Below are 16,071 nucleotides of genomic sequence, written 5' to 3' on the forward strand. Positions count from 1 at the left end.
TATAGCTCTAGAGTTCCTCTGTGGAGATTGGAGAACCTTCCAGAAGGACAACAATCTCTGCAGCACTCCACGAATCAGGCCTTTATGGTAGAATGGCCAGACGGAAGACACTCCTCAGTAAAATGCACACGACAGCCCACTTGGAGTTTGCCAAAAGTCACCTAAAGGACTCTCAGTCCATGAGAAACAAGATTCTCTGGTCTGATGAAACCAAGAATGAACTCTTTGTGCCTGAATGCCAGGTGTCACATCTGGAGGAAACCTGGCACCATCCCTACATTCAAGCATGGTGGTGGCAGCATCATGCTGTGGGGATGTTACTCAGCGGCAGGGACTGGGAGACTAGTCAGGATCGAGGCAAACATGAACGGAGCAAAGTACAGAGAGATCCTTGAAAACCTGCTACAGAGCACTCGGGATCTCAGACTGGGGCAAAGGTTCACTTTTCAACAGGACAACGACCCGAAGCACACAGCCAAGACCATGCAGGACTGGCTTCGGGATAAGACTCTGAATGTCCTTGTGTGGCCCAGCCAGAGCCTGGACTTGAACCCGAAAGGGCATCTCAGAGGATCTGCAGAGAAGAATGGAAGAAACTCCCTGAATACAGGTGTCCTAAGCTTGTACCATCATACCCAAGAAGACTTGAGGCTATAATTGCTGCCAAAGGTGCTTCAACAAAGTACTGAGTAAACGGTCTGAGTACTTATGTAAATGTGATATTTCATTTAATTTTGTTGCAAAAATGTATAAAAACAGTTTTTGCTTTGTCATTATTGTAGCTATTAATACAGTTTATAAAAAACAATTGAATCAATTTTAGAATAAGGCTAGAACCTAATTAAATGTGGAAAAAGTCAAGTCTTTCCCGAAGGCACTGTAATGACCCGCGCATGTATTTGTATGTGCCCCTCTGTGTGCGCGCACACGTCTGCGTGTGTGTGTGTGCTGGTGTACTGACTGCTATAATCCTTTACTGTGCTCTAATGCAGGCAGACAGATTATCAGGGATAGGACACTGACAGGACGAGACAGAGACAGGAATGCAGCCCACAGACAAAGACCACTCAGTCCACTCAGCGAGGATGGGCCCTAGGCTGGGTGGGACTGGTGTGGGGTACAGTGTCTGTGTCAAAAACAAAGTCCCTTTAAGAATAGTTTACAGTATATAGATAATATACAGTTTTGTATTTTTGCTGTGTTTTCTGTCAGACGTGCTTTTCATTTTAAACCAAACATCTAGCCCTACAAGAGTCCTTATGCTATTCAGTATGCTGTGGCCAGAGCTTTCTTGGCCGTGTATAGATTTTAGGGCAGGTGGATGTGGGCTGAATGGCTGCCTCAGTGCTGCTTCTAACTGAGAGGCTCTGTCAGTCGGTCTCTGTGACCCTCCTCCTACGATGACACAAAAGGGACTCTATAGTGCTCTATAGTGAATTCCATAGCACTAATTGGATATTTTCTGTGCAACAACATCAACGTATTGGATTAACCAACCATATTCCTATTGATCCTCATAGAAATGAAATGACGTGACCTATAGTATCATGTTGTCAATAATTTTTTCACCAGAAAGGATGATGGTGGCCAGTGATCCTATGACTCATGTTTCCTAAAGAGGGATTGTTGTGTGTGACTTAGCTGATAAAGGTCTATAGGTTTCCCTTCATAGCCCAGATGACCTGTATGGATGGTGTTTCTGAAGTACCTCCCAAAAGCTGTCCATAGCGTCGTCAGCAGTAGCAGCAGATTCATCGTAGGACCCCGACATTTTCCTGGTTGTGGTAAAGCAGGCTAAACCCTAAATGTGGCAGCAGCAGAGCTGGGTCCCTCACACACTGGAAGAGAAGAGAGAGAGAGAGAGAGAGAGAGAGAGAGAGAGAGAGAGAGAGAGAGATTGCCATACATATACATGTAGAAAATACAATACAGTAGAACATCCTGCAACATCCATTAGTTTATTATATGCTTTGAAATACGATACTTGGGCTTTCTATGGTATTCAGAAACCATATGTTTTCCATAGCCAATCAGTGAGCAGCACTGATAAAAGGCTTCCTTTGGAGGCTCTGAGACCATTCTAATAATGAAGTTAAAATAGGTCTTCTATCCCCATGCACACTGCTCTGTGGCCCCAAGGAACAGAAAGGCCATCTTCCACACGCATGTCCCAGAAACCACAGCACACCACAGGATCACTGTAATCATGGAGTTCTGACCCTGTATCGTACTGTACAGTAGCTCAGCATAAACTGTCCCTGCCCCATGGCATGTTCCTTCTGGAAGAGTGCTACTTTACACACATACTCACTGCACACAGACACACATGCATACTGTACTAACACACATGGACACACACATAGACCCAACACAGACAGACTGGCAGGAACGCACACCACTCACACACACTCACTATATCTTCCTCTGAAAAGTCTACATGAAGTTACACAGAGTTGCCCAGAGATCAGAAAAGAGATCAAAATAAACAAATTGCAGTCCTGTTTTAATTGATTTCACATAAACATCTAAGGTTATATAACTGTAGGTGCCTTCTAACAATGTGATTAAACTGCCAATTAATTTGTAAACCCTTCCTCCCTCTAAAACATATAGTGCTTCCTGGCTTTTCTCCAAGATTTGAGACGATTTGTATCTATTCCTTTGACGGCTGGTCGATTCTTCCCCACGAAGAATAAAATAGCACAGACTGGTTAGCGTTTATTCTTGTATTGAGCTCTAATTGAAACCTAATTCAGTTTGCTCTCCTTTACTCTCTCAATTAACTGTTCTTTAGTGGCATCTCCTTCATGCCTGGAAGTCTCCAAAACAACTACCCAGCGCAAAACAGCAAGCACATGGAGGGATACACTACACTATTAAATGGTTCCCAAACAAGGTAGGAAACTAATTAAAGCTAGAATCGGGAGAATGTGTACCAGCCCAACAACAGCCCCTACACTTGATTTAGAACAGAACATGCTATGGTATGTTTCCTCAAACATCAAAAAATGGAGAAAAAACCTCAGGTTTGAAGTTATCATAGAGTAAGACACTTACTAGGTCATTCCACAAATGTGTCCCTTTTGGGTAGTGTAACTTGGTTGATTTATAAAATGTATTTAACCTAGTTTTAACATTCTGTTATGACGAGCACATGTTCAACTTAATAAAAAACATGTTTTTCCATTCTGACTGTTAAATAAATAAAAATCTATAGTAAGTGCCTATTTAGTGCCGAACAGGGTTGACCACAACAGGGTTGGTGATTTAATCTTAAATTATCCATAAATCCCCTTGTGACAGGGGGAATGGAATCTTGTTGTGTTCAAAAGTGAGGGGAAATTGAATGCAAGCTTTAAAAAAAAAATCTCGCCTGTCTATCCGTGGATAAAAGGGTTGACGTGATATGCTCGACACACTTCAGTTTTCCACCACAAAACACCAGACAATGGCTGAAAGGATTAGAAGCAGCTCACCTGATTTTACACTATGATTTAACTATTAGATATTTACAAAACAATAGTTTCACCATATTAAAATGAGAGTTCACGTAACAGGGTTGACCTTAAAATGAAGGACAGGTGTTTTTCTTTTCTTAAAATGAATCGCCAATCACATTAACTAAACACAAAACTAGGGCTTTACAATGATGGTGGACATGTCAATATGCTGGATCTGGGCACGTTATTGAATTGTGTCTGTGGTCTATATTAAATGGCACTTCAATCAATATAACATGCTTTTAAAGACCATTTCGTGGAACGATCCTACTAAGTTAGTAAGGAATTTTTAGGAGTAAAGGTGATAACTTATGTCTGTTTGGCCTTATGCTGACTTCTCCATCTAGCATAGAGTACCAGCCAAAAGTGACTCATTTCGTGGAACGATCCTACTAAGTTAGTAAGGAATTTTTAGGAGTAAAGGTGATAACCTATGTCTGTTTGGCCTTATGCTGACTTCTCCATCTAGCATAGAGTACCAGTCAAAAGTTTGGACACACTTACTCATTCAATCATTTTTCTTTATTTGTACTACTTTCTACATTGTAGAATAACAGCAAAGACATCAGAACTATGAAATAACACATATGGAATCATGTAGTAACCCAAAATACGTGTTAAATAAAATTCACATTTAAAATAAAATAGAAATGAGGTAGTCACCTGGAATGCATTTCAATTAACAGGTGTGCCTCGTTAAATGTTAATTTGTAGAATTTCTTTCCTTCTTAATGTGTTTGAGCCAATCAGTTGTGTTGTGACAAGGTAGGGTTGGTATACAGAAGATAGACATATTTAGTAAAATACCAAGTCCATATTATGACAAGAACAGCTCAAATAAGAAAAGAGAAACGACAGTCAATCATTACTTTAAGACATGAAGGTCAGTCAATACAGAACATTTCAAGAAAGTTTCTTCAAGTGCAGTTTCAAAAACCATCAAGCACAATGATGAAACTGGCTCTCATGAGGACGGCCACAGGAAAAGAAGACCCAGAGTTACCTCTGCTGCAGAGGATAAGTTCATTAGAGTTACCAGCCTCAGAAATTGCAGCCCAAATAAATGCTTCACAGAGTTCAAGGAACAGACACATCTCAACATCAACTGTTCAGAGGAGACTGTGTGAATCAGGCCTTCATGGTCAAATTGCTGCAAAAAAGCACTACTAAAGGACACCAATAAGAAGAAAAGACTTGCTTGAGCCAAGAAACACGAGCAATGGACATTAGACCGGTGGAAATCTGTCCTTTGGTCTGATGAGTCCAACTGTGAGATTTTTGGTTTCAGCCCCTATGTCTTTGTGAGATGCAAAGTAGGTGAACGGATGATCTCCGCATGTGTGGTTCCCACCGTGAAGCACGGAGGAGGTGGTGTGATGGTGCTTTGCTGTTGACATGGCCAGTGATTTATTTAGAATTCAAGGCCCACTTAACTAGCATGACTACCACAGCATTCGATACGCCATCCCATCTTGTTTGCGCTTAGTGGGACTATCATTTGTTTTTCCAAAGGACAATGACCCAGCACACCTCGAGGCTGTGTAAGGGCTATTTGACCGAGAAGGAGAGTGATGGAGTGCTGCATCAGATGACCTGGCCTCCACAATCACCCGACCTCAACCCAATTGAGATGGCTTGGGATGAGTTGGAACACAGAGTGAAGCAAAAGCAGCCAACAAGTGCTCAGCATATGTGGTAACTCCTTCAAGACTGTTGGAAAAGCATTCCAGGTGAAGCTGGTTGAGAGAATGCCAAGAGTGTGCAAAGTTGTCAAAGGCAATCATTAAGGCAAAGCGTGGCTACTTTGAAGAATCTAAAATGTAAAATATATTTAGATTTGTTTAACACTTTTTTGGTTACTACATGATTCCATATGTGTTATTTCATAGCTGTTATGTATTCACTATTATTATTCAATGTAGAAAATAGTAAAAATAAAGAAAAACTCTTGAATGAGTAGGTGTGTCCAAACATTTGACTGGTAATGTAATGGAATCACCTGGTGAACTAAGTAACACTCTGACCATTAGGGGTGCAAAGGGTCGGAAACTTTCCGGTAAATTTGCTTAAATTCATCAAAAAAGTTTGCTTATAAAAGTGAACCTTTTTTTTCTGGGATACACATAAGGCAATTCTAGGTCTCGTGGCATATTTTGGTTAAACTATCCCAATTCAACGGAATTGCAACCCTTTGCATGCACAGTGCATTCTTCCATCACATGTGCAGTGCACTCTTCCATCACATGTACAGCTGATTCTCAAGATCTTGCACACTAAGGAGAGGCTATTGAGCCCACAATGTCTGAGCCAAGGACTACATGCTTTCTGGTAACTTTTGATTACAATACTGGGTGGGGGTGAATATATTTTATACGACATACATGATTTTTTGTTAACAAGTAAATAGTAGCCTACAGCAAAGTGTGGGTAAATCCTTTCAACTTGTTAACAATTTCTGCTCGTTAGTTTTTGCTACCATGTGGGTTTTAGCTTGCTTGACCCTGCTAACTGAGGATTGTTAATTCACCTGTTTCCATACATGTTTCATTTTAAAACATGTATCTTACAAAGGAGTTGTTTAATCTAACTGCTTAACTATTTACCTGTACATGTAATTGTATTTGTAGTTTTTTTCCTCATCTTTACAGGAAAATGCCACAGGCACAATCTGATGTGTGGAAACATTTCACTGCAGCTAATGTAGAAGGCAAAGCTGTGTACATTTGCAAATACTGTGCCAAATCATATTGTGAAGAATGTAACAAAAATGCGGAATCATCTGGACAAGTGCATAAAGTTCCCTTAGCTCTCACAACAAACAAAAGTCCCTCTACTTCTATTCGAGGTGAAAATGATGAATCAGACACCTTATCGATAGCAACAGCTCATGGTCCTCCTGGAATCAGATGTTTTTTGACTCAATGGAGGAACGTAGTCAGAGAAATGCTGATGAATATCTTGCTCGAGCTGTGTATGCAACTGGTTCACCTCTGATGCTCACAAGCAATGTGTATTGGAAGAGATTTCTGAAATGTTCTTCGTCCAGCATACAACCCCCCCAACCAGACATGCTTCATCTACTCATTTGCTGGATGCAGAGTTCAACAGAGTTCAGGTGAAGGTCAAGCAAATCATAGAGAAAGCAGACTGCATTGCAATCATCTCTGGTGGGTGGTTGAATGTTCGTGGGCAAGGAATAATTAACTTCATCATCTCCACCCCTCAACCACTATTCTACAAGAGCACAGAGACAAGGGACAACAGACACACCGGTCTCTACATTGCAGATGAACTGAAGGCAGTCATCAATGGCCTTGGACCACAGAAGGTATTTGCACTGGTTACAGACAATGCTGCGAACATGAAGGCTGCTTGGTCTAAAGTGGAGGAGTCCTACTCTCACATCACACCCATTGGCTGTGCTGCTCATGCATTCAATCTGTTCCTTATGGACATCATGGCACTGAAAACAATGGATACAAGAGAGGCAAGGAAATGGTTAGGTATTTGAAGGGTCATCAAGTTATAGCAGCAATCTACCTCACCAAGCAAAGTGAGAAGAATAAGAGCACCACATTGAAGCTGCCCAGCAACACCTGTTGGGATGGTGTTGTCATCATGTTTGACAGTCTCCTGGAAGGGAAGGAGTCTCTCCAAGAAATGGCCATATCACAGTCTGCTGATATGGACAGCCCCATCAAGAGGATCCTCCTGGATAATGTATTTTGTGAGAGAGTGGTAAGCAGCCTGAAACTCCTGAAACCTATAGCAGTAGCCACTGCACGGATTGAGGGAGACAATGCCATCCTGTCTGATGTTCAGACTCTGCTTGCAGATGTAAGAGAAGAAATCCGTAGTGCCCTGCCCACTTCACTGTTGCTCCAATCAGAGGAAACTGCAGTTCTGAAATACATCAAAAAGCGTGAAGACTTCTGCCTGAAGCCCATACACGCCGCAGCATACATTTTGGACCCCAAGTATGCTGGCATGAGCTTCCTGTCTGGTGCAGAGATCAACAAGGCCTATGGTATCATCACTAACGTGTCTTGCTACCTTGGCCTGGATGAGGGCAAGGTTCTTGGCAGTCTGGCGATGTACACTTCCAAGCAAGGGCTTTGGGATGGAGATGCAATATGGCAGTCGTGCCAACATATCTCATCATCCACCTGGTGGAAGGGCCTTTGTGGATCTGAGGCTCTTTCCCCTGTTGCCTCCATCATCCTCCAAATCCCACCAACATCAGCCGCCTCAAAGCGCAACTGGTCCTTGTTTGGGAACCCACACACAAAAGCACGCAACAGGCTGACCCAATTCAAGGGTTGAAAAATTGGTGGCCATCCGAGCATATTTGAGGCTTTTTGAACCTGACAACGAGCCATCCTCAACAAGGTTGGAAGGTGACAGTGAAGATGAGGCCTCAGAGTCTGATGTTCAAGAGGTGGACATTGAGGAGGTCCAGGGAGAAGACATGGAAGTCTGAGAGGAAGACAACCAAAGCTTTAGTTTCTAGACTATCATTTTACAGATGTATGTTGAAAACGTTTTTGGGAGATGCGATGGATCATTGGGGATCATTCAATATTCCCTTTCTTTTGTTGTTCAGTGAAATCATCCCATGTAAAGAGTCAACTCAATGAATTTAAGTTCAATTCGTAACTAAATTGTTTTTTAAATTTCTATTGGAAGGATTTCATTTACATTTACATTTAAGTCATTTAGCAGACGCTCTTATCCAGAGCGACTTACAAATTGGTGCATTCACCTTATGACATCCAGTGGAACAGCCACTTTACCATTTGCAATGATGTCTACTTATGATAAGGTATGATAAGGTTTATGTTTCTGTCTCCATATGATATGGTAAATATATCCAATGCAAAACACATCTACATATAAATGGTATTAATATTAATGTGCATATATTTCCATTAATTCCCACCTCTGAATATTCCCCCTTCTGACCATGTTGAGTAAATCTTCAGAGGGAGCAGCATTTTGTTACCTTTTTTTAACTACAGTTAAGAACAAATTCTTATTTTCAATGACAGCCTAGGAACAGTGGGTTAACTACCTTGTTCAGGGGCAGAACAACAGATTTTTGTTTACCTTGTCAGCTCAGGGATTCGATCTTGCAACCTTTGGGTTACAAGACCAAAGCTCTAACCACTAAGCTACCTGCTGCCCCTGCATAAGTTGAGTGCTGTAATCAGTTTGACTTTTACACATGAAAGATGGGACTGGTAGAACTCAGAGGCCAATTTATATGCACATGATAGATAACAGCTCAAACTTTTCAGTCTTAATCTGTCACAACGCCACAATAATCATGAGCAGTTGGCATTAAGACTGAATTTGTGTGGTTTGTGTGGCTGTGCCTGCTACTTGAAAAAGTATGCAATATAGAGGTACAGTGTTTCTACAGTGTGTTTACTTTGAACACATTTCTGCAGTATGTAACCTCAAAGCCTCGATGATGGGCTACTCATCTCAATCTGAACCAGGGAACATTCTGTACTGTGTGATGAATCGTGACACTAGCAGGAGCACCGAGGAGCACAGGCAGGGCAGCTATATTGCAGTTACAGTACAGCAATGGCTGAATCAGCCGCACAGTAACACAGTGCAGTTTGTCAAACACAATATTTACAGTCATTGCGGCTCACACTGACAGATTTACTATGAGAGAGACCTTTAAATACTGTTGTTCGACGATGAAATAATATTGCCAGTTCTTTTCATATTCTCTGTGAAAAGAGAACTCCTCATGCAGAAAGAACAATGACACACGGTTTGCCCTCCGCCTCCAGAAATGACCACTTCCTTGCCAGAGTAAAGGTTACAGCTGTGCTGAAGAGCAGGTGTATACACAGAGACCCGTGGGTGAAGAAAGAGCTCAGGGTCTCTCTGTGTACTGTCAGAGTCATTGCCCTGTAATTCTTTTGGGCAATAAGATCTATATCAGGCATAAAAATCAGATGTCATGACTCAGCAAAGGCATTACATCTGTTTGATATGCTACAGACAATGTTTCAGCCAGCTGAGCCAAGACAACACGAGAGTGAGAATCTACTTCACTGTTTGTACTATAACACTCACAATACTTATTTTTCAATATGTCAATAGGCCGATGAGAAAGTAAAAGATGAAATTCAACACTTCAACCTGCTGGTCCAGTTCTCTAGATGACATCACTCACACGCTATGACCCACCCATTATTATTGGTGTGATTCTCATTTCAGTGAGATCATAGGTCCGTCTACCTGTCTGTCAGTCTGGCCCTCAAATTAGCCTATGGATCCCTGGATCCTCCAGAGCCGGCTAAGCCCCCCTCTCCTTCTCCATGGCCGACGTGAGTAAAACATTTAAATGTGTTAACCCTCACAAGGCTGCTGTCCCAGACGGCATACCTAGCCGCGTCCTCAGAGCATGCGCAGACCAGCTGGCTGGTGTGTTTACAGACATTTTCAATCGCTCCCTATCCCAGTCTGCTGTCCCCACATGCTTCAAGATGGCCACCATTGTTCCTGTACCCAAGAAGGCAAAGATAACTAAATGACTGCCGCCCTGTAGCACTCACTTATGTCATCATGAAGTGCTTTAAGAGACTAGTCAAGGATCATATCACATCCACCTTAACGGCCACCCTAGACCCACTTCAGTTTGCATACCCCCCCAACAGGTCCACATACTATGCAATCGCCATCACACTGCCTTATCCCATCTGGACAAGAAGAATACCTATGTAAGAATGCTGTTCATTGACTACAGCTCAGCATTCAACACCATAGTACCCTCCGAGCTCATCCTCAAGCTGGAGGCCCTGGGTCTCAAGCCCACCCTGTGCAATTGGGTCCTGGACTTCCTGATGGGCCGCCCACAGTTGGTGAAGGTAGGAAACATCACCTCCACTCCGCTGATCCTCAACACTTGGGCCCCACAAGCGTGCATGCTCAGCCCCCTCCTGTACTCCCTGTTCACCCACGACTGCGTGGCCATGCACGCCTCCAAATCAATCATCAAGTTTGCAAACGACACAACAGTAGTGGGCTTGATTACCAACAACGTGAGGAAACTCGGGAGTGTGGTGTCAGGAAAGCAACCTCTCAGTCAACGTCAACAAAACAAAGGAGATTCAGGAAACAGCAGAGGGAGCACCCCACTATCCACATCGAAGGGACAGCAGTGGAGAAGGTGGAAAGTTTTAAGTTCCTCAGCGTACACATCACAGACAAATTGAAATGGTCCACCCACACAGACATTGTGGTGAAGAAGGCGCAACAGGAAGGCGCAACAAGAGGCTGAACCTCAGGAGGCTGAAGAAATTTGCCTTGTCACCCAAAAGCCTGACAAACTTTTACAGGTGCACAATCGAGAGCACCCTGTCGGGCTGTATCACAGCTTGGTACGGCAACTGCTCCGCCCACAACCGTAAGGCTCTCCAGAGAGTAGTGAGGTCTGCACAACACATCACCGGGGGCAAACTACCTGCCCTCCATGACACCTACAGTACCCAATGTAACATGAAGGCCAAAAAGATCATCAAGGACAACAACCACCTGAGCCACTGCCTGTTCACACCGCTACCATCCAGAAGGCGAGGTCAGTACAGGTGCATCAAAGCTGCCACCGAGGTAACTGAAAAACAGCTTCTATCTCAAGGCCATCAGACTGCTAAACAGCAATCACTAACTCAGATAAGCTGCTGCCTACATTGAGACCCAATCACTGGCCACTTTAATAAATTGACCACTAGTCACTTTAAACAATGTCACTTTAAATAATGCCACTTTAAATAATGTTTACATATCTTACATTACTCATATCATATGTATATACACTGTATTTTATACCATCTATTGCATCTTGCCTATGCCGCTCGACCATCACTCCTTCATATGTACATATTCTCAATAATCCCCTTTAGATTTGTGTGTATTAGGTAGTTGTTGGGAAATTGTTAAGATTACTTGTTAGATATTACTGCATTGTCGGAACTAGAAGCACAAGCATTTCGCTACACTTGTATTAACATCTGCTAACCATGTGTATGTGACCAATAAAATGTGATTTGATTTGAAAAGCTGAGCTCATGAAGAAACCCATATGGCTCTACACTACACACCACTATAATATGGTTATTATACTATAGTGAATAAAGATAGATTTGAGCAATAAGGCCTGAGGAGGTGTGATATATGGCCAATATACCACGGCTAAGGGCTGTCCTTTTACGCACGACGCAACGCATCAGCCCTTAGCCATGGTATGGTATATTGGCCATATATCACAAACACCCAAGGTGCCTTATTGCTATTATAAACTGGTCTTTAATGGAATAAAAGCAGTAAAAATAAATGTTTTGTAATACCCGTGGTCAGCCAAACGGCATTCAAGGATCGAAACACACAGTTTCTAATATGTTTTAAACATTCATTCATTTGGGTGAATGTGAAATGTTGTGTGAAATGTTGTGTGAAACATGCTCCATTTTACAGGCATCCATACAATAAATTATAAATAAACACAAACCACACCTAAACATACAGTTGAAGTCGGAAGTTTACATACACTTAGGTTGTAATCATTAAAACTTGTTTTTCAATCACTCCACAAATTTCTTGTTAACAAACTATAGTTTTGGCAAGTCGGTTAGGACATCTGCTTTGTGCATAACACAAGTAATTCTTCCAACAATTGTTTACAGACAGATTATTTAACTTATAATTCACTGTATCACAATTCCAGAGGGTCAGAAGTTTACATACACTAAGTTGACAGTGCCTTTAAACAGCTTGGAAAATTCCAGAAAATTATGGAATGGTTTAGAAGCTTCTGATAGGCTAATTGACATAATTTGAGTCAATTAGAGGTGTACCTGTGGATGTATTTCAAGGCTTTACCTTCAAACTCAGTGCCTCTTTGCTTGACATCATGGGAAAATCTAAAGAAATCAGCAAAGACCTCAGAAAAAACATTGTAGACCTCCACAAGTCTGGTTCAACCATGGGAGCAATTTCCAAACGCCTGAAGGTACCACGTTCATCTATACAAACAATAGTACGCAAGTATAAACACCATGGGACCACGCAGCCGTCATACCGCTCGGGAAGGAGACGCGTTCTGTCTCCTAGAGATGAACGTACTTTGGTGAGAAAAGTGCAAATCAATCCCAGAACAACAGCAAAGAACCTTGTGAAGATGCTGAAGGAAACAGGTACAAAAGTATCTATATACCCACAGTAAAACGAGTACTATATTGACATAATCAGAAAGGCCGCTCAGCAAGGAAGAAGCCACTGCTCCAAAACCGCCATAAAAAAGCCAGACTACGGTTTGCAACTGCACATGGGGACAAAGATGGTACTTTTTGGAGAAATGTCCGCTGGTCTGATGAAACAAAAATAGAACTGTTTGGCCATAACAACTATCGTTATGTTTGGAGGGAAAAGGGGGAGGCTTGCAAGCCGAATAACACCATCCCAACCGTGAAGCACGGGGTTGGCAGCATCATGTTGTGGGGGTGCTTTTCTGCAGGAGGGACTGGTGTACTTCACAAAATAGATGGCATGGTGAGGATGGAAATTTATGAGGATATATTGAAGCAACATCTCAAGACATCAGTTTTTTTGTCGCAAATGGGTCTTCCAAATGGACAATGACCCCAACCATACTTCCAGAATTGTGGCAAAATGGCTTAAGGACAACAAAGTCAAGGTATTGGAGTGGCCATTACAAAGCCCTGACATCAATCCCATAGAAAATTTGTGGGCAGAACTGAAAAAGCGTGTGGGAGCAAGGAGGCCTACAAAGCGGACTCAGTTACACCAGCTCTGTCAGGAGGAATGGGCCAAAATTCACCAACTTATTGTGGGTAGCTTGTGGAAGGCTACCCGAAACGTTTGACCCAAGATAAACAATTTAAAGGTAATGCTACCAAATACTAATTGTATGTGAACTTCTGACCCACTGGGAATGTAATGACAGAAATAAAAGCTGAAATAAATCATTCTCTCTGCTATTATTCTGACATTTCACATTCTTAAAATAAAGTGGTGATCCTAACAGGGAATTTTTACTAGGATTAAATGTCAGGAATTGTGAAAAACTGAGTTTAAATGTATTTGGCTAAGGTGTATGTAAACTTCCGACTTCAACTGTAACTGTATACTCTTTGAAAAAACTGTATAAAACCTTTGCTTTAGTGTCAAGTTTGTATCTTAGATTATCAACTTTAAGATATATACATGTACACACACTTGTGACATTGAAAAGCTAACTAAATCACACCTAACCTTCAGCAGCATTACCATGAATGTGAAATAACAAGGGAAAAACAGAACTCATAACATTTCAAAATTCTCTTGTGAGAAAAGCTACATGGAAGGTCACAGTCTTTTTATGCATTATAACCACACAAACTATTATAGTGTCAAGGGTACATTGATAGATCGGGCACAATGTTTGTTGATACTAAAGGATAATGTGGACCCAAAGATCCTCAGGTTCAGATGGTCACTAGGCTACACTACAGAATGAGAATTATTATATATTATTTTTATTGAACCTTTATTTAACTATGCAAGTTAGTTAAGAACACATTCTTATTTACAATACTTCCTCCTCCTCTGGTACTCAGGATTGTAGAGTGACACAAAAAAAAGTAATCATCACATGAGGGGAAGTGTGAGGGGGGGGTCGGGAGACATGCTGCTTAGTTATTTGGGTCAATTCCGCCAGTAAGTTGCCTTCCTTCACAATGGATGGTGAGAAGGAGACGAGAAAAAGAGAGGAAGAGAGAATAATTGATTGATTCATCAATTGATGTTCAGTATGACAGGTGTCATATCTAAACATGAAAATATCTACATCAAGGCTTCAATATATTACACATAATGTTTGTGTTACGTGTGGCTTCAAGGTCGGCAATTGTGCCAATCCAAACAGATACCCATTCTACTTCTTTTTTAGAGCAAGACTCAGAAGGTTCTTTTGACTTATTGCACCTGAACTGATTCCGTAAGCTGATGTAAGTAATTTACCGTCAGTATCTCAGAGAAACCCTCCCAAATCTTTCAAACCATAAGCCTATATCAAACCATGTCTACTATAAACTAGATGTCCATATAAAAAAACTACCAGAACACAGTCTCCCTCAATAACTACACTTAAATGCAAGAGGACAGACCATTTAACAAACTGAAGGCAATTCAAATGACTTGAATAAGTAACATACAGCCAAATGTTATATTCAAGTTTTGATCCAAGCCGTGGGCAATAAATTAATCAAAGACTTCTCTTGAAGACAAAGTTTGCAGGATATTGCACTGTACAATAAATATTCTGCCATCTGTCGAACAGTACAGCAACAAGGAAATAAACTACGGCAAAAGGCAAAGCCATTATGGCTCACAAATTAGCAACAATATTCATTGTTTTCGCTTACCCTAATTGCACCCATGAAAACAGATTGAAGGACACTATCAAACAGAAAAGTATATCCACAAGCCCTTGTGGGAACGATGCACGGGGCTACTCCCTCTTCAACTATTATTCAAGTATTATTTTGGGCCGTTTTAGCCAGACCCAGTGTGAATAAGCCAGTGTTTCTCAATGTTGGAAAGATAATCCTGCAACGTTCCAGCTGAATGGCTTAGAAGGGGAGGGAGGGTAAAGAAGAGGATAGGAGAAGATAGGAGGAGCAATAGAATATACATGCATTGCAAAGATAGAAAGAGAGAAGAAGTCTGAGATTACACTACCTAGCAGAGTGTGATTATGTATTGATAGACTTGCTAGATAAACGTGCCAGGCATCATACATTTGTGTGTGAGAGAGAGAGGTAGGGCTGTGTTCTGTGTGTGTGTTGTGTGTACATGCAAAAAAGCCACACACAAGTCTAGGGTTGCAACGGGAGGGTATATTACTGGAAACTTTAGAAGTTTACCAGTAAATTACCAGCATTTTGGTATCTTTCAAGGATTTTATGTAATTTATCATAAGAAATCTAATAGCATTTCCTTACACCCACAATAATATCTGCTAAATATGTGTCTGTGGCCAATAAAATAGATTTGATTTGTTACTTCAGATTTTGACTGGTGTTTGTAATTACCTCTGGCCCTCTGTGTGGCATTATCACACGTAAAATATATGAAATAATTAAATAAGATGATTTTCTAATACTAAAAATGGAATGACAAAGCTGTAAAACATTAACCTAAATATAAACCATCAACTTGTTTCATTTGAGGGTTTCAGCATGAAATATAGTTTATATTTTTGGGGTAATATATAAAGGATACACCATCGTAATAGGGCTGTTCGTGGCTCTTCTAAAGCCTTGAGAGACAACCACAACACACATGTAAACCTATTACAGTAATCAGATTTCAGAGTCAGGGTCTAACTTTATTCTCTTACACCCCACCATCCCCCTTTCTGTCACTGATTAGAAAGGAAGCTGATTACCAAACCAGGTAGGTAGTTTACTCAAACACGCCTGAGCTCATCTAAAACTCACTCTTATCCAAACATTATGAATTCCATAATGGTGGTTGTCTGGCATCCAAT

At 41.4% G+C, this 16,071-nt stretch overlaps 1 protein-coding gene across 4 annotated transcripts in view; it reads right to left on the minus strand.

Moving 5' to 3' along the window:
- LOC118359831 (protein kinase C and casein kinase substrate in neurons protein 1-like) overlaps nucleotides 1-16,071 on the minus strand; it is a 54,793-nt gene that overhangs the window by 20,506 nt on the left and 18,216 nt on the right. For 3 of the 4 annotated variants that reach the window (XM_052482200.1, XM_035738644.2, XM_035738645.2), the window contains one exon: nucleotides 1,709-1,838. In XM_052482200.1, coding sequence (XP_052338160.1) covers nucleotides 1,709-1,771 — 63 coding nt within the window. In that variant the 5' untranslated portion in view covers nucleotides 1,772-1,838. Of the gene's footprint in view, nucleotides 1-1,708; nucleotides 1,839-14,944; nucleotides 15,113-16,071 lie in introns of those variants that run through there. The other variant, XM_035738646.2, reaches the window with a different exon arrangement.

The sequence above is a fragment of the Oncorhynchus keta genome, chromosome 27, assembly GCF_023373465.1.
Source record: "Oncorhynchus keta strain PuntledgeMale-10-30-2019 chromosome 27, Oket_V2, whole genome shotgun sequence".
NCBI lineage: Eukaryota > Metazoa > Chordata > Actinopteri > Salmoniformes > Salmonidae > Oncorhynchus > Oncorhynchus keta.